At 55.7% G+C, this 26505-nt stretch overlaps 1 protein-coding gene across 1 annotated transcript in view; it reads left to right on the top strand.

Moving 5' to 3' along the window:
- Positions 1–1494: 1494 nt before the first annotated feature.
- PRKAG2 (protein kinase AMP-activated non-catalytic subunit gamma 2) overlaps positions 1495–26505 on the top strand; it is a 261692-nt gene continuing 236681 nt past the window's right edge. The window contains exon 1 of the mRNA XM_039230753.1: positions 1495–2205. Coding sequence (XP_039086684.1) covers positions 2092–2205 — 114 coding nt within the window. The 5' untranslated portion in view covers positions 1495–2091. The remainder of the gene's footprint in view (positions 2206–26505) is intronic.

Genomic DNA, 26505 nt, shown 5'->3' with positions numbered 1-26505 from the left:
AACTACTTACTAACCGGTGTTTCTAGCACTTACGGGGATGATGCTGTCTCAGGTCTCCCCCACCAAGCAGTCAGAAGGTCAAAGCCTGAAATTGCACATCTGTGGGGCCAGGGTGCCCCCGTGGGTTTCTGAACCCAGACTAGTCGCTCCAGAACGCTCAAGCTTCTGTCAAGCAAGAAGCGCGCTCTAGGAATTTCGAGTCTGGCTTCATGCTGGGCCATGCTGGACTGGAGAGCAGGGGACAAGGGGAAGGAAGAGAAAAACCCCTATGAACCAAGAAACCACCCAGACTGGAGAGGATTTCACGCCAGATGATGGAACGTGGGTTGGAAGGAAAATGGGAAAGATGGCCGAAACACCTGGCTTCTGGCTGGGTGGGAGGCGCCCCCTAAGGGGGTCCCAGAAGCAGGCTTATTCCTCTGCGAATCTCCGCATCTGGACGGGAGTTGAGGCTGTGTCCTCACTTTCCTCCTCTGGGTAGCCTCCCTGATTTTCTGATTACGCGGAGAAGCGGAGCTGACGTCAGCATTCAGGGCGCTCGAGCGACTTTTGGGGTCACCACGTCCTCAGAACGTAGAGCCAGAAAGGAGGCGACTCCCTACTAAGCATTCACCCCCTCTTCCAGCCGGGGGGCCAAGGTGGCGCGTCCTGGGAGGCCCGTAAGGGGGACCCCACCACGGAAGCCCCCGGCCCTCTGCTACCGGCCATGCTACGGTGGCAACGCAGTGGCCCGAGGAAGCCTCGCCCCGGGTTTCCGAACCCATTTCTTTCCGCAGTGCTCGCAGCTCCCTGTTTTCCGCAGCGCGGGGCTGCGGCTACTGCGCGCGCACTTAGTGGCCGCTCCACTGCGCAACTCTCCGCGCACCCGAGAAAAGCCGGGTGTGAGGGGCGTCGGGGTGGGGTGCGAACCCCACCCCCCAGTAACACCGGCCGCTCTCGGGGCGCATGCGGGTCCCCACGCCGGGTGGGGAGGGGCCCGGGGCCGCGGCTTTCCCGGAAGCAAGTGCGGGTCAGCGCGCATCCCACCGCGACAGGGGGCTTCCGCCGCCGCGGGGTTGCGGGGCAGGGCGCGGGGGCGTTTCAGGGCGTCGCGCCTGGAGCGATACCCCGCGGGGAGCGAGATGCATCGGAAACCAGCTCCCGGCGGGTCCCGCGCCGCCGCGGCCGCCCTGGAGGGGGGACCCCGCCCGCCAGGCACGCGACAGCGCGCGGCGACCCGGGGGCGGCCCGGGCGGCGGGGGGAGCGGGCGAGCGGCGTGCGCCGTGCACTTCCTGTTCGGTGCACGCGGCCTTCCAGCGCCCCGCGCTCGCACAGCCTGCGTCCGGGCCGCGCCGCCCCTCGCCGGCCGAGCAGTGTCCCCGGGACGCGGCGCGGCGGTGGGACGCGGCGGGCGCGCCCTCCGGCCGGCCGGGCCGCCCCAGCCGAGTCGCCGCCAGAGCCGCGCGCCGCCGAGCTGGGAGCCCAGCTGCCCGGGCGTTCGCCTTTGCGCCTCCTCCTCCCTCCCCTCCGCCCCATCTCGCCCAGAAGGGGGACGGGCGGAGTTCCAGGCTCGGGGCTGGTTCGTTCTGCGGCCCAGGATTCTATTTACAAGCAAACTGCCTCACCCTCGCCAGATTGTCCACCTCGGCGCTGGCACCGGGGGCTTGTGTTCCAAATCACCGTGTTTCCCTGCACCTGCCTTTCAGGTTACCTCTGGGAATCTGTGGGAGGAGCTGACAGGGTGGCCAGGGTAGCTTTGTTTTGCAAAAGGAAGAAAACTTTGTCACCCAGAGGGAGACCTCTGCCACGCGTAACCCGGAGAGAGACCAGAACCAGGACAACCTTGGCTTTGAGTTTTTATCGATGAGCCCGTAAGGAGGAAGAGGACACGTGAACTCGGCGCACACGCCGACCGCCATCCGCCCCGGTGGCGGCGGCCGGAGGTACCTGCGCCACCTTCCCTCCCCGCGGAAGTCCCCGCGCGGTGTCTCCGCGGTGCAAGGGGAACCATCCGGAGCGCGCGGCTCGAGGCCGACCGCGGGGGCCGCGCTGGAAAGGAGAGGACCGAGCTGCGGGAACGAGTTACCCGGAATTAACTTCTAGTTAAAGTTATGGGAAGCGCGGCCATGGACACCAAGAAGAAGAAAGAGGTTTCCAGCCCGGGCGGGAGCAGCGGCAAAAAAAATCCCAGCCAGAAGAGGCGTTCGCTGCGGGTGCACATCCCGGTGAGTGCCGGCCGCGCGGTCCCCGGCTCCCCGGCGCCGAAGCGGTTAACGCGGGACGCCCCGCGCGCGCCGTGCGTGCCCCTCCTGTCCCTTCGGGCCGCTCGGGGATGGGTGGCGGCGCAGGGTCGAGCTGGGCCGCCCATCCCGGCTCCATCTCTCTCCCCAGCCGCGAGGAGCCGGGGCTCGGCGACCGTCAGCGGGGGCGCGGGAGGGGGCGCGCGCGGCGGCCGGCGGCGGGCTGGGCGTCGCCCCGGATCCCGCCCGGTGCGGGTGCTGGGGGCGGCGCGTAGTGTTGTTTTGTTGAAAAAGGACGGTGTGGACTGCGCTCCGGGTAGGTGGAGCCGCGCGGGGCTGCCGGGGCCGGAGGGCGGGGCAGCGGGCGGGGACAGCGGGCGGGGGGTGTGTGGCCGGGTAGCTGCGCCCGCAAATGGACCTTCGTCCCGCCCAGTTCCCCTCGGGGTGTGCCGGGGCCCGGGGCGGGGAGCGGGGGTCCTCTGCTGCCATTCCTTTCGCCTGCCTCCGAGAGAGCCCGTTTCGGGCATTTGGGGAGTCGGGGCTCCCCAACGCGTGCGGAGCTGCCGCGAACTTCAGCCTCGGCCACGCCGGCAGCCCCGCCCGGACTTTGGCGACTTCGATCGGTCTGCGGCTCGACTCTTTCCAGCTGGAGGGAGCGCCGGGCGGGGTCGGACGCCCACCCCGGGTTTTGCCCACCCAGGTGGCCCGCGGCCTCCCCCAGCTTCCCCATCGGGAAGTCCTCGCTGACCCTCGAAAGACACCCCCCCCCCGGGTCACGCCCCTGACCTCCACCAACCAAGTAAATGTCCAAGCAAATGTCCAAATGTCCAACCAAGATACACGTACACACAGAGACACAGAGCAGTGGGCTCCGTGAAGAATGTGACTTGATTCTGTCCTGGGCACAGGGTGGGAGTGCGCGGGGGGAGTCTCACCCTCCCGGACTGCCTCGGACGGGGCAGGACTGGGGAGGGGCTGCTGGCCTCTCACTTCCCCGCTGCGAACCCCGTTAGGTACTTTCCTTCAGTGTTTGTTCAACAACCCCCCCGTCCCCCGCCCCTTTCCCTTCCACGTGTGCCTACGCTTGGAGGAAGAAGAGTAGAGGCTGGGGGCCTGGAGCCCCAGACCTCCTCCGGGCACTTCGGGAGCACCCTGAAATCTGCAGAGGGAGGCCTGGGAACAGGTCACTAGGCGCTGTGTGGCCACCAGAGTAGTGACCCGAATATGCAGGAATACACATTCCTTGCAATAAGCATTCTATGTTAAATAGAATTTTTCTTGTTTACGTGGCTAACGTGAGGCATTTTCTGCCATCTGTGTAAATGAATAACAGGACGCCGGTGCTACACGTCTCCCCGTGGCCGTGATCACTTGAGTGAGCCGGTTCACTACTCAGTTTCTCCCATTTGTCAGAGATAATAATCTGCTTTGCCTGCCTTCCAGGGACGTTGAAATAAAACAGTTCATGGGGAAGCGCTTGCGGACGTAAAGTGTTGCATAAATGTATGGCTGTCACATCGACATCAGAGCAACCAGGTTTAAAAAGAGAGACTTAGAGAACAGAAAGTGACACTGTCCAGCGTCAGGCCGTATGGTACTGAGCCGGAGCGGTGCGGATGGGTCCAGATGCAGTGTTGGGGGCAGGGGTGCGCGCGGGGCCGCCGGAGGGGTGGTGCTGGTGGCGAGTGCAGGACAAAATCCAGAACCCAGAACAAGACTTGAAGCGCCACGCTGAGAAGGGGAAAGGCCATGGTGTTGCTGGAATGTTCTGACCACCTTCTTGCTGCTGGACCTGATTTTGGCTGCTCTACACAGCCTACTTGGCATGATCCATCTCTTACCGGAAGTGCTCTTCCCTGAGCTATTCCACACATGTGTCTAGTGCTCTGGTTGATGGTGAGGTCCAGGGGTGAAACAGAGGATCTCTGTTTCCCTCCTTATAGGGCATGTATTTGCTGGTGGGACCCGGGGCATCTTCTCGCTGACCATCTAGTAACTGCCTGTTGATTGCTGTGCTGGGCTAGGTGACAGGCCTGCCCTAGTTGGGGAAATATGGCATTCAGACAGATACTGGCCCATGATACCTGCTCTCAGAGGAGAGAGAGGGAGAGATGATGCATGCTGACGTGTTCAGAGAGACGTTAGATCCAGAGACGGTAGGCAGGACAGAGTCACATGTGAGAAGCCTGGATTACTCCCGCCAGCGAATTGGCTTGAGCCCCTCCATGAGCCCCCACCCGGATAACTGCTTCCGGGTACAGCAAAGAGCCCCTTCTCATGGAAGAAAGGGTTTGGGAATCAGAAACGGGGTGAGGACTGATCGAGGAGGGCCCTGAAGTAAGGTTGTCAGATTTAGCAAATAAAAATGTTGGACAAGCAGTGGATCACTTTTTAGTATGTGAATGTCCCATGCATCCTTTGGGATAAACTTATACTAAAAATACCGCCCATGGTTGTCTGGAATCCCAGCTGGGGGTCCTACATCTTCCCCAGCAGCTCTCACTGGCGGCGTCCAGTGCACTCTCAGGAAACAGGCCTCATGAGGTCTCTGGTGTGTCCACGCAGCTTGTCTATGCCCTGAATTGGGTTGAGTCCCTTTCGGTCATGATTAGGCTCAGTCTTTCACCTCATAGCTGGTTCGTAAACAGAACCATAGTTGGGACGTTGCAATCACTGTGAACCTCCATCCCAGGCTTTGACTGTCTTACCTATCTTTATCTTCCTTGCTACAGAAAGCACCCGCTATGTGAGACACCAGAATGGGGGAGTCCAGTTCCAAGGAGGCCCTGGGGCCTGTGGGTTGTAGCAGGTGACGGAGACCTGGAGTCATGAACTACAGTAACTGATGAACTGAATTTGATGAAGGGAGAATGGCCATTGGGCCTAAAGGAAGATGAAATCTGCCTTGGTTTTAGTCTCTTTCTTAGATGGCTGGGCTTGCCTTTCTGGTAAAAGGGAAGGTGGGAGAGAGGGGAGGAAGGGGACGCGTGAGTGCAGACCCCTCTGGGGTTTCCCTGGGCCTATGAACGAGATGGGCGCCATGTTTTGAGTCGCGGTGGGTTGGCACCTTGCCGTGGTTCTCTTCCCTCAGCCTTCCTCCCCGACGTGAAGCAGGAATAACATGAAGGTGGTGGGACTGGTTTTGGAAAGTAACCACTTAGAAGCCTCACTGTGTGCGGCGTTCTGCCAGGACTTTGCCAGAGAAACTCGCCTGGAGCACACATGTTCTCCTTTATCTTGTACCAAAAGGAGCAGCTTCCCTATTCATGCTGAAATTCTTGTATCCCAGACATTTTTAAACTGAAGACTGTCGACCGGCCTATTGTGGGTCTTTGGGGCTGTTTACAAGCCAGTGATAAAGCAGGAGGCCACGGGGGAGGGGAGGGCTCTGCAGGAGCCTGCGGGGACACTGAGGCAGGCCTGTAGGAGCTCAGCTTTCAGGCAGTGGCCCAGCATTTACCACCAGTGGAAGGCACAGGTCCCCGGGCCTCTCGGGAGAGGTGCTCCAGAAATCCTTCACGGGCCCTGGAGACAAACTAAAAATAGAGCCAAGCGTGGCTGGCTGGTCACAGAAGGTTGTGAAGACACCACGTGGCTTGAGCAGGCCGATCGCAGGTGATGGCTTGGCCCTTGGAGGGAATCTTCATGCTGCTTGAGGCCCAGTGCCTTCCACACCAGTGCTGGGCCTGTGACCAGCAGCCTCCGTCCCACCGGATCCACTCTGCTTGGGGACTCCAGACAGGGTGGGGCATGGGCTGGATGCAGGTGGGACCAGAGCTGCCCTTCTGCCCCACCCCCACCCCCTCCCTGCCGCTGAGCCTGGAGGACCGAGTGCTGAGAGTGCTTGCTACCTGTCACATCACTAAAATATGACAGACTGAGCCGCAGTGAAAGGAAAGGGGTGCCATGCAGTACAGTGAGGGTGTCAGTTTTGTTCTTGGCCTTGACCTTGGTCAGTTTGTACCACTTGAGCAAGATTTGTTGAGTAGGGGTTTCAAGCAGGGTTTTTCAAAGTGTGGTTCCTGGACTAGCTTAAGTACAAGCACCCAGTGTTTGTTTGGAATATAAAATCCTGAGTAACAGCCCAGACCTACTGAATCAGAATCTCTGAGGAGTGGGACCATGTTTCTGATAAGTTCTCCAGGTATGTCTTATGTTTATGGTGGCTTAAATATGAAAATAATTGTTTTTCAATTTCCCCAGTGTTAGTACTGATCTGTTTCTTCTGCCCCCATGAGTTATTCTTCTATCTGTTTAGGTAACCATTCATCCATCTGTCCATCCACCCATCCATCTACTTATGTATCTGCCTATCTATCTATCTATCTATCTATCTATCTATCTATCTATCTATCTATCATCTATCTATCTATCTAATCTATCCATCCATCCATTCATCCATCCATCCATCCATCCATCCATCCATCCATCCATCCATCTACTTATGTATCTGCTTATCTATTTATCTATCTGTCCATCTGTCCATCCGTACATCTATCTATCTATCCATCCATCCATCCACCCATCCATCTACTTATGTATCTATTATCTATCTGTCTGTCCATCCATCCGTCCATCATATCTATCACGTACACTTTTTCAGTTGTCATTGAGAAGAGATGTCCTTGGCTACTGACTCCTGAACAATGGTGACATACTTCTGGCTTCCAAATAAAGATGGCAGCCCACATTGGCCCCCAGCCAGGGTAGCCCAGCGCAGACCAGCCTATTAGGCCACAATGGAATGTGTCTTGATTCTGCCTTATGGTGCATCTTGGATGCCTAGAGCGTCAGCTCCTCTAAGGGCCCAGAGTATGATACAAGTACTTCCAAGCTTCAGGTGCAGCTCCTGGGTTCTGGAGTCCCTCGAGCTGTCCTGTGGCTCCAGGGTTTATAAATGAGGATGGGTTACCCCTCCACAGCTTGCAAGATGTGAGTGTGGCTGACTGGTGAGTGGGCTTCCTGAAATGCGGGCATAGCATGTTGGCTGAAGGCCAATAAAACACAGTCCAGCACTGAGCCAGTGCAGGGAGGGAGCGGGAAGAATACGGATAAAGAAGTCCCCTTCGTTGTGGGCTCTACCCTGTGGAGTGTGCATTCATCTCCACGGACCAGCTCCCTTAGTGATATAAACAGAGCATGCACAAAACTAATGGATTTTCTGAGTCACTGTTCCGTGCCCTGGGGTATATCCTATGGCTGAGATCCACCCTTAGCTCATCCCTGTATCCCCACTTCACAGAGGGTCCCACTGAGAACAAGCACACCCCCCACCCCCTGGTGGGATGACACGGTGTGACACGGTGGAAGTGGAATGTGTACCTTATTCTAGCGGAGCCTCTGCTGCCCGGTTCTCGCTGGGTCCTAGTATCCGTCTGTGGAGCATTCGAGACCCTTGTGCAAACCAGGCTCCGATGAGCTCTGCAACTATGGACATCATGAAGCATTATCTCAGCAAAGGGACATCTCTAGTACTCAGGTAGCAAAGACAGAAGCAGCCACCCACTATAGTGTGTATGCTTGGTAGCCCGTCTTCCCACACATCATGTTAGGGTTCTCGTTGCTTTATGAATATCTCCTTCCTTCCTGCTTGCTTTGAGCTGGCCTCCTCCTGGGGTGAATCCCAGCCAAGCTATATTCTACTGCTAATCTCCAGCCAGAGTTTGTATTTCTGAGGTTCCTAACCCCTAGATGGACTGAAGGAACATGGAAGCACTTTGCGCTTACCTTCACACCCGCTCAGACTTCATCCTGTGACTTCTAATTTTTTTTAATGTTTATTTATTTTTGAGAGAGAAAGAAAAACAGAGCATGAAGCGGCAAGGCCGGGGGGGGGAGGGGGCACTGCAGAGAGAGAAGGAGACACAGATTCCAAAGCGGCTCCAGGCTCTGAGCTGTCAGCACAGAGCTTGATGCTGGGGCTCGAACCCACGAACCATGAGATCATGACCAGAGCTGAAGTCAGATGCTCAGCCAACTGAGCCACCCAGGCGCCCCCATCCCAAAACTTCTAAATCAGTCTGTATCCTTTCAAACCATTCAGACCAAAACATGTGCTTTTCAGTGGTGCTGTTTCTTGACTGTTTTCTTTTACTTTTCCTATTTGTCCTTTTTGATTTGTTCAGCTCACTGCCAACCATGTTCTGTTTCTGGGCGCCATTTTACTTTTATAGATGGGGCGACGCTGGCTACTGAGCAGGGCAGCACTACGCTACAGAGCCAGCTCAGAATCCACTCTCTTTTCCTCATTCTCCTCCACCCACCCTCCCTTTGCCCCAGAACAGTGAATATGGTCACATGTGGAACACCACGTGTCTCCTGCCTCTTTCAAGATGGTGGCCCAACCCATCTTGAAACCCCGATGGCGCCTAACCAGATGTCAAAATGTTGTCAAGGTCTTTTAAAATGTAGGGCAAATCACGGCCAAGGAGACGTGGGGCCATCAAGGGCTGAAGCAGAGTCCTTAACTTGCCTGGTGAGCTGACTGTGACCTTGCTCTAAGGTGGGCAGAGGAGTCTTGTGACAGTCAAGCTGTGTCCCTGAGGCTAAACCACAGGGAATCCTTAGAGACCTCACTGCACAGTGTGTGCAGCTGGAGCAGAGGAAGGGGGCGGATCTTCCCGGGTCCCGCTTGCCTTTCAGGGGGCGCCTGGCGTGGCCCACAGTGACACGGTTAATCCTGATCTCACTACTTCTTTCTTCCACTGCCTACTTTGAAAATAATTTGATCTCCATTCTTTTCCTTCCTGTTGACAGGAAGCCCTCCTCTGCCAGCTCAGGGGCTTGTCACAGACCCATCAGATATCGTCCAGGTTTGGGGGCTTTTGCCAGGGCCTCTGTGTTTTGATATCCTCTGACCTGGCAGTGAAGTCCTTGGTCAGTGTACAACAAACACCGATGTGCTCTTGGTAGCCGCAGGGGTCCAGCCTTTTTTCCATGAGGCTGAAGCTGTGTGTCCCCTTCCTGTGGAGGGGGAGCACGGTGGGGGCTTGGCTGGCTGCAGAGCCCAGCTCAGGGCAGCACTGGGGTGACCTCCATATGTGCGAGGGTGGGGGGGAGGGGGATTGGGAGTGCAGAAGGAAGGACGCAACCTGGCCAGGGAAGAATTTTGGAAAGTGGGTCCTCAACACCTTCATCTTGGAAGAGAAGGAGGGCCGGGGAATGGCTCCATTTACAGGCAGGTGGGAAACCAGTCGATTGATTTCTGTCTGCTTTCCAGGTGATGGGGTGGTTCTCAGGATCCAAAGATGGGCAGGGTAGTGGGTTGAATTGTGTCCCCCAAAAGATATGTTGGAGTCCTCGCCCCTTGGCGCCTGTGAATGGGACCTTATTTGGAAATAGGGCCTTTGCGTATGTAATGAGTCCAGTTAAGATGCAGCCGTTAGGCTGGGCCCCTAACCCGGATGACTGGTGTTGCCCTTCTATGAAGAGGGAAACTTGGGCACCGACGCCGCGGGAAGGTCATGGGAGGACAGAGGCAGAGACTGGGGTGTTGCAGCCACAAGCCAAGGCCCACTGGGGCCACCGGAAACTGGAAAAGGCAAGAGTGGAAGATTTGGAGGCAGCGAGGCCGGGCAGACCCCTTGATCTCAGACTCTGGCTTCCAGAACTGTGCGAGAATACAGTGCTGCTGCTTTAAGGCAGCTGGTTTGTGGCACTGTGCTGTGGTCGCCCCAGAGACCTGATTTGGGGGGCTGGGGGGGTCCCTGCCTTCGAAGCACAGCAGGGGCAACACTCCCACTTGTGTTCTGGGAGAACCATGTGAGCAGGTGTGTTGAGGGGCCAGGACCCACGGATCTGTCGGGGTCTCTCCTTACATCCTCTCCCCTCTCTGGCTGCTCTGGTCTCCTGGTCTCCTGGAAACTGTAGCGTGGTGGGCGGGGCTGGGCCGGCCACTGAGAGACCGAAGCTGGTGTGGCAGTGCCAGGGCCCTGCTTGTCCGGGATACCTTCTCTTGGTCCTGGAGTGGAGACGGGGGCCGAGGAAGCAGGCAGCCCCGCTCAGTCTCCTGCTCACCTTCCAGCAGACTGGCTAATGTGGATCCCTACCTCTTGGTCCCCCCCACCCCACCCCCCACCTTGCGGCACCCACCGGGTCAGGGGCTTGAGGCTGCGATCACATGGCCCCATTCTTGTCTACAGCATATTATGCAAACAAACGCCCCGGAGAGATTCCTCCTCGAAACTCAGATACTGCCCGATGGGTAGTTTCATTCATAGCAGCGATGACTGATCAGTATCATTGATGATCTGATCCCACCTGGGATGGCATGGTTGCCATCAGCTCCGGCCAGTGCTGATGGACCACGTGCCATGTGGCAGGCAGGTACTTGTACATAAGCCACCTGTCTGTCTCACCAATAAGCCTGTGTGGTGTTGTTACTACTGTTACCCGTGTTCCGAGCCTCACCGTAGGCCAGGAGCGTAGGCTGTCTCTGGCTCATGGCTATTCTGTCCCAACCTGCCTAGAAAACTCTAGTTGTGTTTTAATAGGGTTTTTGATGTCTCTGCTTGGCCCCGCTCCAGCCCCGGGCTTTTGATGCCTCACGACCAGTCCAGGCAGCGTGGTCGCATGGGGATGGGAGGTAAGGACCGCTCAGGAGGAGGACACCACCCACATGATGGGCACACAGAAGACGAAGCACCTGGTCTGGACAGGTGTTCTCCAGCAGTTTGCCCGGTCTCTGTACACTCTACGTGGCTCCTACATTTTGATTTCTATTTAATTTAATTTAATTATTTTGTGAGAGAGCGAGTGATAGACAAGGAGAGAGAGAATCCCAAACAGGCTCCACACTCAGCACAGAATCTCTTTTGGGACTCAATCTCAAGACCGTGAGATCACTACCTGAGCCAAAATCAAGAGTCGGATGCTCAACCGACTGAGCCACCCAGGTGCCCTGGTGGCTCCTACATTTATTAGATAAAGGTCATTGAAAGCATTACTTTATCTTTCTCATCTCAACAATAAATAATCCACTTTCTATAATTTCATAGCTCTTATTCTCTAGTTCTTTTTCATTTTTTAAATAATGGAATGTTAGAATAAGCACTAAACCAGGAAATGGAAAACCTGTCTTGAGTCTTCTGCCAAGTAGCCACAGAGCTTTCTCTTAGTAGGTTCAGCAGACACTTCTCCAAGGCCTGTTGTGTGCCGGGCACTGTGCAGGCCTCACAGAGGACAACTGTGACCTTCCCCTGACCAGGGTTAGAGTCTGCAGAAGAGCCTTGACCATCTGTCACCATATCAGTTCACCTTCGCTGCCATCCAAACACCCAGGGGCGCCTGGGGGGCTCAGTTGGTTGAGCATCCATCTTTGGCTCAGGTCATGATCTCACAGTCTGTGAGCTGGAGCCCCACGTCGGGCTCACCGATATCCACACGGAGCCTGCTTCGGATTCTCAGTCCCCCTCTCCTGCTTGTGCGCTCTCTCTCTCTTTCAGAAATAAACATTAAAAAAAAACAACAACAAAAAATCAGAAACCCAGGGGCGCCTGGGCAGCTCAGTTGGTTAAGCATCTGACTTCAGCTCAGGTCATGATCTCACGGTCTGTGAGTTTGAACCCTGCATCGGGCTCTGTATTGACAGCTCAGAGCCTGGAGCTGCTTCAGAGTCTGTGTCTTCCTCTCTCTCTCACCCTTCCCCACTCACACTCTGTCTCTCTCTCTCTCAAAAATAAACATTAGAAAAAAAACCCCAAAACATAATGACTTAAAACAACACACATTTACTATTTCTGAAATATATATAGTATATATATTAGTATAATAACTAGTGTTATATGTAATAAACGTATTGATTATATTATTATCTGAATATATATTAACAGAGAGTTATATATAAATATAACCTATTAACATGTTACTGAATTATAATATGTCAGATATATTTAGGTCTCAAGTGGGCTTGTACGTTACCTAATAACATTATTTAATAATTAATATTATATAATTAATAGACACTTGTTATAATTGTATAACATATAGGACTATACGTAGCGTATAGCGTGTACGCGTAATTCTTACATGCCGAGAGCGTAGACGAGGGCTGCAGTCCGGGTCTCCCCTGGGCGCTGGCACCTCGAGGAAGCAGGGCTTCTCGGAGGACAGGTGGGCTCCCGGGGGGCTTTGAGTGCCGCAGAGGCGGTGGCGCTGGGTCCTTGCAAGCTGGGCCAAACCTCCGATTCATCACCAAAGATGGGCGAGCGTCAGAGGTGCCATCCTGCTCGCAGGGAGAGGTCAGCGCCAGGAGGACGGAGAAGTCACTTCTCTTGTCACTTTTCTCTGCTTGTGAAGTGTACTTTGAGATTCTGACGTGAGTGTGGGGCGCGGGAAATAGAATATTCTCAGCTTACAGCAGAGGGAAATGTGGTACCCAAGTGGTCTGGGGGAGTAACCCAGGCAGGTGACTTCCCCACCAGGTGCCAGAGAAGTCGGGGAGCTCCCCGGGAACCCCTCGGGATGAAGGGGCAGCCTCCGGAGGTTAAGGGACTTGCCGGAGGTCACATGACTGGCCAGGAAGAAAGCAGGGTGCACAAGCAGGGCTTTCTCCCGGAGGGATGTTGGGGAGCGAGGAGAGCCTTGCTGGTGGGCGGGGGGGCTTTGGAGAAGTCACGGTCTCCCCTGCCTGCCCCACCGCGGCCCTCTGCCAGAGAGACCTACACCCTGGGGTAGATCAGAAAACCACATCAAAGCAGCTCTGTTTTGAGCGGGACCCCAGCTCCAGGCTTGGCGTCTGTCCATTCTCCATCCACCCCCCACCCCCTCTGGATGGGGCAACGCCAGTTTTCAGGAAAGGCTCGGTGCGACATTCCGGAGGCTTGGCCCGCAGACATGGAATTTAGTACCATAAACGGGGCACCTGGGTAGCTCAGTCAGTAGAGCAACCGACTTCGGCTCAAGTCATGATCTAGCAGCTCGTGAGTTCGAGCCCCATGTCAGGCTCTGTGCTGACAGCGCGAATCCTGCTTCGGATTCTCTCTCTCCCTCTCGCTCTGCCCTTTCCTTGCACTCTCTCTGTGTCTCTCTCTCAAAACTAAGTTAATTAATTAAAAAAAGAATTTACTACCATAATAAAATCATAATAAACCAAGTGCAAAAACTTAAGGTCCAAGGACACATATGGTTGTGTTCCTATTTAATAGTGAGCACAATGACCTTTATCACCTTCACTGAAACATTATTCTTAGCCAATGATTCTGTGCCTCTAGCTTTGGCCCTCCGGTGGAAGGGGAAAGAAAGAAAGCCAGATGGGGCAGAGGGAGAAGTTGGACTGTGAAGCAGTCCCAACAATGACCTTAGCTGACCCACTGGAACATTCTGGAACTGGGATGCTCCTTCGGAGTTGTCCTGGATTGGGGCAAGGGTGGCCAGCCTCTTGCCGCCTTAATCAGACCACATGTTCCCTGACGACAGCACGCATCAGCACCTCCCATGCCCTTTCCTTGGGGAAACCGCCCCCCACACAGCCAAGTCCAACATTGACGTTGAGGATGTTGGTGAGGAAATGCAGAAGCCTGAGTCACTGGGGGAAAGAAAAAAAATACGAGCCGTCTTTGAGAATCCAAATGCTTAGTTAACTCTGCCCGCTAATTCTGAAAACTCTGGGTGAAGCCATTACCTACAAACCTTATGAAAAAATAATCTCCAGGCAAACCATGTGTTGGTTCAATACAAGAGCAGTTTTTTAGGCACATCATTATATTCGTTCTTTTCTCCCTTCATCTCTGACCTGAGAAAGTTATTTTGGGCTTTTGCTCAGGCTATTTGACGAGTAAGAGCATTGTACATGTGTCAGGCGGTGTTTGAGATGGCGTGACCCTCCTCTGATTAGAAACCGGCCAGGCACCTGTAGACTGGGACAAGATGCCCCGTACACGCAGGGGGGAGGGGACGGTTGGCCTGAGGCCAGGCACCAGCCTCTCGGCCTCATCGCCTTTAGACCAGAGGAGGGGGGAGCATCCCGCTGCCCAGGGGAAAGACACAGACTTAGCTGTCATTTGTGCGGCAGCCTCTAGAACCGAATCCTTGCGTGAGCAGGGAAGACGTGGTGTTCTTCATCTGCTCTGTAGAAGGGTGTCGTGGTAGGGGTGTAGGTTTGGGCCTCAAAGGTCAGCGTTGCAATTCTAGTGCTACCATTTATTCAATGTCTTCTGGGACGCTTTCTGGTATTTTCTTTTCTTTTTTTTGTTTAATGTTTTTTATTTATTTGTAGGAGAGAGAGAGAGAGAGAGACAGCGTGAGCAGGGGAGGGTCAGGGAGAGAGGGAGATACAGACTCTGAAACAGGCTCCAGGCTCCGAGCTGGCAGTCAGCACAGAGCCCGACGCGGGGCTCGAGCCCACGAACCGCGAGATCGTGACCTAAGCGAAAGTCGGACGCTTAATCGACTAAGCCACCCAGGCGCCCCGCTTTCTGGTATTTTCTGAGCCTCAGTGTCCTCCCGGGTCAAATGTGGGTAATAATCCCCACCTCACATGGCTTGGGGGGAAGGTAGTGAATTCTGACTCACCTCTGTGGCCTCCACCTCTAACCTGTCTCCATCTGCGTAGCTAACACCCTCCAGAGCAGTGACTAGCCCGTGGCTACTTGAGAATTTGATGGGTCGTGGGGTTTTTTCCTAACGTTGCTTTCCCAAAATTACGCTGGTCAGTGTGTTCGGTCCCTAAAAGGGTGGCCTTGTTACGGAAGCTGAAAGGCACTGACGGACGCTCAGGACTCAGGCTGCCCACCGGCTCCTTCTCACGTCATCCGTTCCCTTTGTCCCCTCCTTTGCTCGATTTTCTCTCCTCCTTTGTGTTGCCTTTTAATTTTTTCATCTTCTTCTGTCTCCCTGCCCTGAATCTCTTCTTGTCCTTTGTTTTGTGTCTTTGGAGCCAGGTTTCACCAGGCCTGAAAAACCTGCCTTCTGACCCAATTCTCTGCCCGAGGTTACCACGCCCGCCGAGAGGCACTGGCGAGCCAGGTTCCCGTGGGGACACTGTCCCTCGTGCCGTGAGGCTTGTCTGCTCGTTTCTCCGCCCGTCAGGTCACCTCTGGACGAAACTGAGATACATGTTCGCGGGGAGCTGGGCATCTGATGGCCTCTTTCACGTCGTCTTCTGTGGCTTAATTCTTCATCAGCACTGTCTGGTTCATATTACTTCCCTGGTTTTTATAGTTGGGGAAACCGAAGCTCAGGTAGACCCAGTGATTTGCCCATGAGACACAGGTGGTGAGAGGCAAATGCAGTATATTTTTTAAACTTAATAAATGTTTGTTTATTTTTGAGAGAGAGAGAGAGAGAGAGAGCATGAGAAGGGGAGGGGCAGAGAGAGAGGGAGACACAGAATCCGAAGCAGGTTTCAGGCTCTGAGCTCACTGTCAGCACAGAGCCCGAAGCGGGGCTCGAACTCATGAGCAAGATCATGACCTGAGCTGAAGTCGGACATTCAACCGACTGAGCCCCTCAGGCGCCCCAGCAAATGCGGTATTTGAAGCAGGTGTGGTTGCCTCCATACTCTTACCTTGTAAGATTTCTTCTCACTCCCTCCTGCAAGTCCCGATGTGGGGGGTGCAGAAGGTTCTAGAAATGCCTGCCCAGGAGCTGCATACATCTAAGGACGATATTGCCTGTCCCCCGTGCGTGTTCCCAAGGACCCTTCCTTAGATTCTGGGTCTTGTAAAGCTCCTGACGAGGAGACCTGGGGACCCAGTTTCCCACCCTTGTACCCCTCACCAGAGGAGCCCCCCACAGGGCTGGGTCTAAGTCGCTTCCTCTGTAAACCAGCAGGAAGGATGCGCACCGAGGGCTGTTTGGAGCATAAAATGGCATCCCATGAAGTGCCTCGTGTGCAGCACACTGGAAGGAATTATAATTGTGGAAATGTCTTCTTCGTTTGTTGGCTGTGATGCTGGATGAGCCCCGAGAGAGAACGGGTGGCCCGTACCTATCAGTGGACGTGGCTCCGGACGTGCCCTGCGTGGTTTTTCTGTGGCTGCTCTTTCTCCTCTGATGTGCCCCATCTCGCTGCTCCACAGCGTCCTTTCCTAGTGAAGACGGGCTATAAATACGTTCTCACGGGGCCTTCATAAATTCTTTTTTTTTTTTCTGATAAATTCTAACGAAACAAGCACACAAACAAATCTCGTGGGGCCGCCTGCCAGGCGGGGGCGTGGAGCAGGCCTGTTCCTGGAGCTTCTCATTTCTGCCCTCGCTTGTCTCCCCTCCTCCCACCCGCCCCACTTCCCTAATGGCACATCCCACGCACCCATCTTCCTGCTGTCTCCTTGGATGGTATGGTGTGGACCGTGGGGTGTAGACAGTGGGGTTTCAATGGTGGATGGTGGGTGCGGGTGACAGGTGCGTGGGCGGTGGGTGCGGGTGCAGGGGTGCGTGGATGGTGGGTGTGGGTGCCGGGGCCCGTGGGTGGTGGGTGCGGGTGGTGGAGCACGTGGGCGGTGGGTGCGGGTGCCGGGGTGTGAGGTGCGGTGAGGTGGTTGTATCCCAGCGCCCAGTCTCAGCCCAGGAAGAGCTGGGCCCACAGCCATCTCGAGCTGGGCATGGAGGCTGTCCCCTGCTGGAACCCTGTCCTTCCCTGCAGGGCGCCCTTGCACGTCCCCTGTCTCCTGGGCTCCCGTGCACTCATCTCTCCCTCCAAGCAGTGGTTTGGGAGTCACAGGAGATGGGGCAGAAGGACAGGGAGCTCTGATTCCTGACAGTCCCTGCGTCTGAGTGCGGGTAAAAAGCACTCTGTCCCCTGGGACCCAGGATGGCGAAGCCCCAGCTCAGTTGTACAAGCTCAGATGGGGTGGACTTCATTCCAGAAGGCCCTTATGACCCTGTGAACCCTCGGGCTCAAACATCAGGTGGCTGTCCCTCTCCTCCCGACAGAAGCCAGATTGTCCCTGCCGGACCCTTGCAGAGATGGGGGTTCTTCTGCTCAGGGGACCCAAATCTGCCTCCACCTACCCATGACGTGCGAGGGGGACACACAGAGGTGCTCTTTGGGCAGGGGCTATCCGGGCCCCGGCCTCACCCGGCCCTGGTGGAGGTCGAAGGTCACACCACCCTCAGCCTCACACCCAGCAACACGGCAGTGTGTGCTTCCTAAGCGCTAGAGAGTCCCGTGTGTACACGTGTGCCTGCGCGTGCCTGTGAGCACGCATGTCGTGAGTAGAGAAAGAGAGATGGAGAGAGACATGTAGATACAGACATACAGACTCCGACCAGGAAACACACCCGTACCAGGGTCAGTTTTCTGGAACTTACAAGTGGAATCCAACTGCTTGCAGGTTCATTTTCAATACGATCTTCAGAGGAATACATGTCAGTGGCCAGAGGGTTAGGAGGACTTTGTGATCTACGTCGGGCACAGCCTGGCCGTGTCGTAGACTGAGAAGTGAGCTGGGATGAAAGAAGTGGATTTTAAGCTTTGGGTTTGCGGCCGATCATCTGAGCCTCCTCAGGCTGACGGCAAGGTCTGGCCTTGAGGCCGCAGTTTCCGCGTCTGACGTGAGGGGGCCTGGATTTGGTCGTGGTTTGGGCGGCCGGAAGCAATGCGAGGTGGGCGCAGGAAGAGCCTGGATTGGGAGGGGAAGTCTGGGTTTGAGTCACATCTGTCCCCTGTCGTCTCCAGGCCCCGCTTCCTCGGTGGTGAAAATAGGAGGGTAAACCAAATGAAAGATCTGATGTCTGACCATGTCTTTAACCTCAAGAATGATAATCTTAGAGTTCAACCTAGTAACTGATCCACTCACCATATAAAACGGTTGAAGTTGTCATTATGAAAAAAGGATCTGAGCATCATTTTTCAAAAGCGAAGGCTCGAAAATACAAGTTATTTTATTGCCAGCCCCGGCATTTGGGTTTCCCCTCTTTGCTGAAGTCGAGTGTTTCTTTTCCTTCGTCTGGGCTCCGGCCGAGTGGCCAGGCTGTGGCCCCGTGCGCCCCTCCGTCAGAGGCAGGCCTGCAAACAGTGAGCCGGCATGCGGCCAGCCCCGTCGGCCTTCGCACGTTGTCACCTGCTTTTTTTTTTTTTTTTTAATATTTTATTTATTTCTAGGAGAGAGAGAGAGACAGCGTGAGCAGGGGAGGGTCAGAGAGAGAGGGAGTCACAGACTGAAACAGGCTCCAGGCTCTGAGCTGGCAGTCAGCACAGAGCCCGACGCGGGGCTCGAACCCCCGAACCGCGAGATCATGACCTAAGCGAAAGTCGGACGCTTAACCGACTAAGCCACCCAGGCGCCCCGTCACCTGCTTTTTAAAAAACGTTTATTTATTTTTGAGAGAGAAAGAGAGACAAAGCACAAACAGGGGAGGGGCAGAGAGAGAGGGAGACACAGAATCAGAAGCAGGCTCTGGGCTCTGAGCTGTCAGCACAGAGCCTGACGAGGGACTTGAACTCATAACCGCGAGATTATGACCTGAGCTCAAGTTAGCCGCTTAACTGACCGAGCCACCCGGGTGCCCCCTGATTGTCACCTACTTTTAAAAAGTTGAAAAGAAAAAGTTGTCATGTGCGATCTCCCGGGGGCAAGCTCGGCGAGGGGTGTCTGAAACTGACCTCAGGCCAGATTCCGGAGACACCCCATGGAATGCTCAGGAAGCCATTGGAGGCAGCTGCGCCCCCGCCCCCCCCAGGGTGAAATCAGTCGAGTCCTGAGCTGGCATAAATGGCCCAGATAGTGTGTGTGCTTTCCTGGGCGGGTGCCCCTCCTCCCGCTGGTGGGGGCTGAGTTGGGGCCACGCGAGGCTCTGAGATGGAAAAAAGGATGAGCAGCGCCCTGGCTTTCTGGGGGGGAGGGGGGTGCGGAGGCACTAGGGTGACAGCGCTGCCGTGGGAGCCTCGGGCCCAGGACAGAATGCGCTCCGGGGGACAGACGGCTCCCGCTGACACGGGGTTACCTTCCTGAGGCCGCAGCAGCTCCCACCCCCCAGTCCCCCGCCAGCTGTTCGCAGGCTTTGTGCAGGTGCTGGGTTCTGAGCTATCCATCCACTCATCAATAGTTACTGACAGTTGGTGTTGAGGAGGCAGGGGAGGGGAGAGGCGGGGAGATAGACAGGGCCTGCCTTTCTGTGCTGGTCTTCCCCCCACGGGGCTCCTCTGGGCCGCGTCTGCTGTCCCTGTGCCCCAGCTGAGGGGTGTGACGGTGAGCCCTCGCCTGGGTCGACGTAGGGCAGTGCCCCTTCGTGTCTATGCCCCCGGGGAAGCCAAGGCATCTGAGGAGTGAGCGAGCGTCAGAGGTGATGCGCTCAGGTTTTGGAAGGTAATAATACCAGGTAAGACACATGGACGTGAGGTATGGAGGAGGGGCTACGCAAACAAAGAAGGCTTCCAGCGCTTTCTTCCAGAAGCACCCACCTCTGGTACTCCCGACACATGAGACCCCCCCCCGCCCCCCAGCATCGACCGCCCTGAGCCCCAGGAACGCGCCCCAAGCTGTTTGCTTTGGGGCTCCGCAGGGTGTCAAGGGTTAATGGTTAACGGTTTGATAAAACTAAAGCCTGTAATTTCTGCCCAGCGGAGGAATACGGAAATTTCCACTCGTAGCCGACTCTGGAGAGAAACATCAACATCAGAAAAAACAGCTCGCCCACAACTGCCGTGTTTGTGATGCGTCTCCGAGCAGGCCAGGGACAGAGGCGGCCCACTCACAGGAGCCGGGCAGCGGTTTCCAGAAAAGGGGAAGCGGGTTGGCAGAAGCAGAAGCAGCTGTTTGCAGAGGCCCCGGACCTGCTGGCCTCGAACGGGGAAGACTTGTTCCTAGCCAAGCGCCCTGACGTTACGTCCACAGGACGACGCGCCCCCTCTCCGGAAAGTTCGTGGGTTTGGCGTCTCACAATTTAGTGTCATAACCGAGCTGAACTCCGGCCTTTGCTGAGGTTTTATTTTTATTTTTTTCCCTCCCTTTGCTCGGTGTGTGTTTGTTTTGTGCTATTTCCCTCCGAGGCCGTGAGAAGGCTGCTCGGTGGTGGTTGTCTTGGAGGAAGAGTAGAAGTTATTTGTTTCTCAGGATACGGTGTCTGGACAGAGGGGAGAGAATGCAGTTAGCACAAGTCCTGGCCGTCATTGCTGGGGAAACTCAAGCCCCCGATCTGTAGCCCCACTTGTTTCTTGGGGTAGAAGCTGGTGGAGGTCACGGCCTCTGGAGGCAGAGAAAGTGCCTCCTTGAGGACTTGTGATTCGTTGTTGGAGCACTTGGCTTCCAATCACATTACCGTCAGCCGCTGCCCGGAGTGTCCCTCTGTGCTTTCCTGGACAGATAATCAGACGCTTAACTGACTGAGCCACCCAGGTGTCCCTCACTTTGCGGTTTAAATCAACAGACAAATTGGATCTCTTCTTCCAGGAGAAGCCTTCTGGAGGGTGCTTTCCAATTAAACGCTCAAGAACTTCCCCACGTAAGGGGACTGTACATGGTTTGTCCTGGACGTGCCCGGTTTAGCCCCCATCGTCCCAGGGTGATGTTCAAGTGCCCCACAGTCAGTGGTGTGGTTCTAGATCCCCCCCTGCCTCATTCCCGCTGGTCTGTGGTGCCAAGGGCCTCAGCCTCACTGGCACTGCCCTCCAGTGCCCAGGGTCCCCACCATTATCCCTTCGACAAGGGAATGAGGAAAGGAGGAGCCATGCCCTGTGCTTTGGGGACAGTAGGGGACCTGGTCCCTATTTGAGGAGCGCACCTGGCGAGAGCTCTGTCGGGACCCGAGGGGTCGAACCCCAAGCTGTCTGTCACACCTGCAGTCTTTGAAACAGCTAAGCTGTCCTGTGGAAGAAGGCGGAGCACGGGGAATGAGCATGGCCAGATTGGCCACGCCCCATGAGACTGGCCACGCCCAGAGCAGCAGGTGCTGCGGGCTGAATCGTGTCTCCCTAAAGAGACGTCGAAGTCCTCCCCGGCCCTCACTGGAACCTCAGAATGTGGCATTATTTGGAAATAGGGTCATTGCAGATGGCTTTGGTTGTGACGCCAAGGGGGGCCCCTCGCCCAAGAGGACAGTGTCCTTTTGAGAAGAGGAAACACAGACCCACAGAGGGGGGGAGGCTGTGTGAGGACGAGGCAGAGACTGCGTGACGGCAGCCGCCAGAGGCTGGGAAAACCAAGGGCGGATTGTCCCCTCCAGATCGCAGACGGAGCTCTCCTGCCCCTTGACTTGGGACTTTCAGCCTCCAGAACGGGGAGAGAATACATGCCTGTGGTTTGAAGCCCCCCTCCCCCTCCCAGCATGGGGTGCTGGGTTACAGACACCCCAGGACAAGGACACAACAGCATTTGTGTTTCTTTTCACCCCGTCTTTGGCTCTCCTGCCCCTCCAGACAGAGGCGAATAGAGACATGGAGAAACTGAGGCATGCGGCGCCTTGACCCCGAGCTTCCCCACCGTCTTCCAGCATCCCGAGATCGCTTGGACTCTAGCAGAGGAATTCAAGGAAAGTGGTGCCTCACCAGCCCTGCCTGAGCCCTGAGGGCGAGAGAGAGCTCTGCCCTCCAGAACTTTCTCAACAGAGAAGCTTCATCAGGAAATCCTTGTCCTGAGCCGAGGCCCCAAGAGCGAGAGGGTGCATTCCCCCCTCCCCCATCACGGCTGCACTCCCGTCTTTCCATCCTGGGTCACAAAGAGCTTCCTAAACAGCACTTAGTTTATATTCAGGAGCAGGAGGGGTTGGGAAGAGCCCCCCGGGAGTTGGAAGCCAGGGCCCCTTCCTCACCTGCCGTGGGATGTGAAGGAGAAACGAGATGAGGTGTGCAGACGGAATTTGAACTTCATCTTCAAAGTTATTCATTATCTTTTTTTTTTAAATTTTTTAATGTTTTATTTATTTCTAGGAGAGAGAGAGAGAGAGAGACAGCGTGAGCAGGGGAGGGTCAGAGAGAGAGGGAGTCACAGACTGAAGCAGCCTCCAGGCTCTGAGCTGGCAGTCAGCACAGAGCCCGACGCGGGGCTCGAACCCACGAACTGCGAGATCGTGACCTAAGCGAAAGTCGGACGCTTAACCGACTAAGCCACCCAGGCGCCCCAGTTATTCATTATCTTTAGTTTTGTTTTCTCGTTCCACGATGAGCAAGAAATATAAGGTGTTTGTCCGGGGTTTCGTCTGGTCGGGGTTCAAAGGCTGCGATCGGAAGCCTGGCCTTGGCCAGCTGGCCTCGCAGCGGGGCTGGGGGGTAGAGTGAACCCTCGCCGCAGGGTCTAAGGGCCAGCGGGCTGCTGGTAAATGGTTAACAACTAGCTTAGACGAGCTGCCGGATTTGGGGTGCTTTTTGACTGCCTGTGTGAGCTGTGTCACCAGTCCAAATGGGTCCCTGCTGGGGTGCCATCAGAGGGGTGCACTGTCTCTTCTGGTGACTTTGAACCGCAGAGGAAGGAAGCCTGTGTCTACAGGGAAAGCCACCGGGCACCTGGGTGGTTCAGTTGGTTAAGCCTCTCACTTCGGCTCAGGTCACGATCTCTTGGTTCATGAGTTTGAGCCCGGTGTCGGGCTCTGTGCTGACAGTGCGGAGCCTGCTTGGGTTTCTCTCTCTCTCTTTCTCTCTCTCTCTCTCTGCCCCTCCCCTGCTGGCACATGCTCTTGCTCTCTCTCTCTCTAAAAATAAACTTGAAAAAAATAATAAAAGAAGAAATAAAAGGAAAGCCACTTAAAAAGACTTCCCGTGTGGAGCCGGAGGGCCTACTGGGCGTGGGGAGAGGGCCAGGCTGGCCCTCACGGGGCACAGTCTTGGCACTTTGCCACTCCGTGTACCAGATTGGCTCGTTGTCACTTTGGAGGAGCTGAGTCTTCTGGGGATGGCGAAGCCCCAGGACCAGCGTGGGGATGGGGAGGTACCAGTCTAGGGCGGCGTGCTTCCCCTGGGGCCTCAGGCTTCAAGGGATAAGAAGGGCCAGTTCTTGGACAGAGAGGCTGCGCAGAAGCGCTGGGGGGCCAGCGTCCCATGGTGATGTGGCTTGAAAGAAGGAACGGAGCTGATACATGAAGGGAAGGTCACCTAAGACCAGCTCACTCAGTGCACGTCCACGCCGGCAGCCCCTTGCTGCTGCCGGTGAGCCACGCCTGACCCGTGGCCGGGAGGGAATGTACCAGCAGCCCACGGGCTCCTCCCCTTCGAGGCTTTGCCAAAAGGGGACCTCTCTGCCCGCCCCCGCGCAGCCGCACGGCACAACTGGCGCTGAGCGCCCACCGCGACACCACGTAGCCAGAGGCCCCAGCCTCGGGCCACGGTCTTCCTGCAAGGTCACGGTGGCTCACGGTGGCTCACCGGGGGAGGATCCACGATCCTTCACCAGAAGTGCCAGCAGCTGGGATATTCTCGATACTTGGTTGTGTTTCATTTTTAAAACCGGTGTGGAGGGCCCGCGTAGTCACTTTATGACCGACCAGAGGGGCCAGCGTTTGAAAACCGCTGCTTGGATAGACACCCTCACCTAGATGGGAGGCTCTCCTTGCTGTCATCTCCTTGCTGTCCATCCTTGCCTGGTCCTACCTTGCCCCTCTGTTAAATGGCAGACCTTCCTCCAGCTCCTCCGGGAACCCCTCAATGGCAGGAGCAGAGAGCTAGACTGGTGTCGGACATGGGACAGCCTAGCAGCATCTCCCCATTTTGCAGAGGAGTAAGCTGAGGCCCAGAGGTCACCAGTAGACAGCAGACCTGCCTTAGAGGGCAGCCGCCTTCCCTTTCCCACGGCCCCATGACACCCCTTTGTTTCCCCATCGTGTAGGGTGTAGGCTGATGGAAAAGGCCCGTGAAATGGAAGGATTGAGTTCTGCGCTTGCTTCCTCCCTGACGTCCCTCCCCCTGCGCTCCCCACCCCACCCTCCCAACCCTCACCAAGAGTTGAGGTTCCGGAGGAAACCTCGGAACCTGAAATGCTGGAGAGCGTCTCAGCGAGTCGGTCCATGGCCAGATGTGGAGCCACGGCCACAGATTGGAGTACCCACGTTGCCCGCTGCCGCCCCCTCGTGGTCTGGTCTAGAAGGCCCCTGTGAGCGTCCTGAGGCCCCGGTCTGTGTCTTCTCCTCCAGCCCAACTTGGAGGGCGTTGGCGCCTTAGGTCATGGCTCCTCTGCCGATGCCGTGAAGCGGGTGAATTTCCATCTGCTCTTAATCAGAGAGAGAGCATCGGCTCCGGCCCAGATGTTGGAACGGGGTCCAAGTCTTCCTGACCTCGAGTCTGCTGATTCCACGAATTTGTCTTGTTCATTTGTTTGGTAGCAAAGGGAGTCACGCCCCAGGCTAAACTTCCTTGGGCGGCCTCCCCCCTCCCCCCCCCCTCCCGGTAGAGACGGGCTGTGTGATCCTCAATCCTGGAAGGTGAAGGACACACCCGTTCACTCTCCCTGGGGACACACCAGCAAGATAGCGCTTCAGCTTTGCTCCAGAAATCGCTATTTTGTTGGTGACATAATTTATGAAACTTTGGGGGAGACATCACCAGGGCAGCACCTTTGAGAAACGTAGCAGCAGCCACAGCCGCGTCCGATGTAGCTCAGCCTTTCTTGGATGAGCTTTTCAAGGCCGCCGTCCTTACGAAGGGCAGGCCGGCGGGGCCAGCAGGCACGTCCGATGTATACGAGCTTCAGAACTTGACAAGTTGGAATACAACCCTGGTGCTCGGTTCCATTTGCTTTCGGACGCCGGCTTGAGAGTTTATTCTCCGTTCTAGGCCAGTTGCCTGTGTGGACCACGTGTGTGTGCACGCACCTGCTTCCCAAGCTGTAGGTGCACCAGGGCGTTGTGTACGTAAATTCATGCACACGTATGTGTGTTTGCACGAATGTGGATGAGTCTGCCGGTATGGACATACGTGTTTTCAGTGGCTGGTGTGTTGTTGGCTCATATGCCCTCACGGATGCAAGCAGCCTTGTCAGTCGAGATGGAGCCAATCCAAACAGCACTGCCTGGACTTGGACCTGGACGCGGAGCCCTTGGTTTACCCGTTCTCTGTCCCGAGGATATGCCCGCGCCTGAGTTCTGAAGGTCAAGGAGTCGCTCAAGGACATTTGTATGGAGAGCGCTTATAACTGGGCTTTAGGAATGTTTTCAGAAACTCTTTGCTTTTCAAATTTATTTATTTTTGAGAGAGACAGAAAGAGAGTGCGAGCAGGGGGAGGGGCAGAGAGAGAGGGAGACACAGAATCTGAAGCCGGCTCCAGGCTCTGAGCCGACAGACTCGGGGCTTGAACTCACAAACTGCGAGATCATGACCTGAGCTGAAGTCGGACGCTTAACTGACTGAGCCACCCATGCAGGCACTCCGGGAATGTTTTAATAGCATGTGCAAGCCGGACTGCCTCTCTGCTTCCTCCCCACCCCCATCTCTGCACCGTGCCGCGGGCATCACCCCACACCACCCCTCTGGGGTTCGGGGGCACACTCACAGCTCTGACCTGGAGTCTCTAAGTCATATATTCACTTGCACTTATTAGGCACTTTACATTCTTCAACTAACATAATATTCACACTTGACAGCTGAGGACCCTGATAGGTACCTGGCCTCCACCTGCCTTAAGAAGTCAAGTCTACCTCTTGAGCCACACTCTCCCCGCCCCATTTTCCAAGAATCCTTGGGCCCGTGCAGCGTCCCAGAGCTCCAGAGAGTGCATGCACCCTGTGTGACCGCAGGGCGTCACAGGCTCTGTGCAGGGATCTCCCCCGAGCATGAGCCCCTCCCCATGCTCAGTGACATTGCAGGTGTGACAGACAGCTTGGGGTTCGACCCCTCGGGTCCCGACAGAGCTCTCGCCAGGTGCGCTCCTCTAATAGGGACCAGGTCCCCTACTGTCCCCGAAGCACAGGGCATGGCTCCTCCTTTCCTCATTCCCTTGTTGAAGGGATAATGGCGTCCGTGAAGCATTGGGTAAGTCACTAAGCAGTGTTAAAATACCAGGCATGAGCGAGGTGTGTCCAAAGCCTTTGGAACTGTAAACACTACTCTTCTTAAGCATGGTCGGTACTGAATACGAGTTTGCTGCGTGAGCAGTCACAGAAGTAACAGATGCATGGGTCATAATATAGGTTGGGGAAACTGAGGCCCAAAGAGCCGGGGCAGGGAATTTGAGCACAGGGCTGCTGATGGCTCCTTAGCTGCAAACCCGTGGGTGAATTCCAATCTGGTGGCTTTGCCAACGCGGCACTGCTTCTCTGTCAATCATCGCTTGATTTCTTGTCTTTATATTTTCTTTCTTTCCTTTCCCTCTTCCTTCCTCCTTTCCTTTCTTTCTTTCTTTCTCTTTCTTTCTTCCTTTTCCTTCTTCCTTTTCTTTCTTCCTCTTTCTTTCCTTCTTTCTTTGTTTTCCTTCTTCCTTCCTTTCT

The sequence above is a fragment of the Hyaena hyaena genome, unplaced genomic scaffold (assembly GCF_003009895.1).
Source record: "Hyaena hyaena isolate Hyena2069 unplaced genomic scaffold, ASM300989v1 scaffold_50, whole genome shotgun sequence".
Lineage (NCBI taxonomy): Eukaryota > Metazoa > Chordata > Mammalia > Carnivora > Hyaenidae > Hyaena > Hyaena hyaena.
The sequence above is the reverse complement of the archived record's forward strand: the minus strand, read 5'-3'. Positions and strand labels throughout refer to the sequence as shown.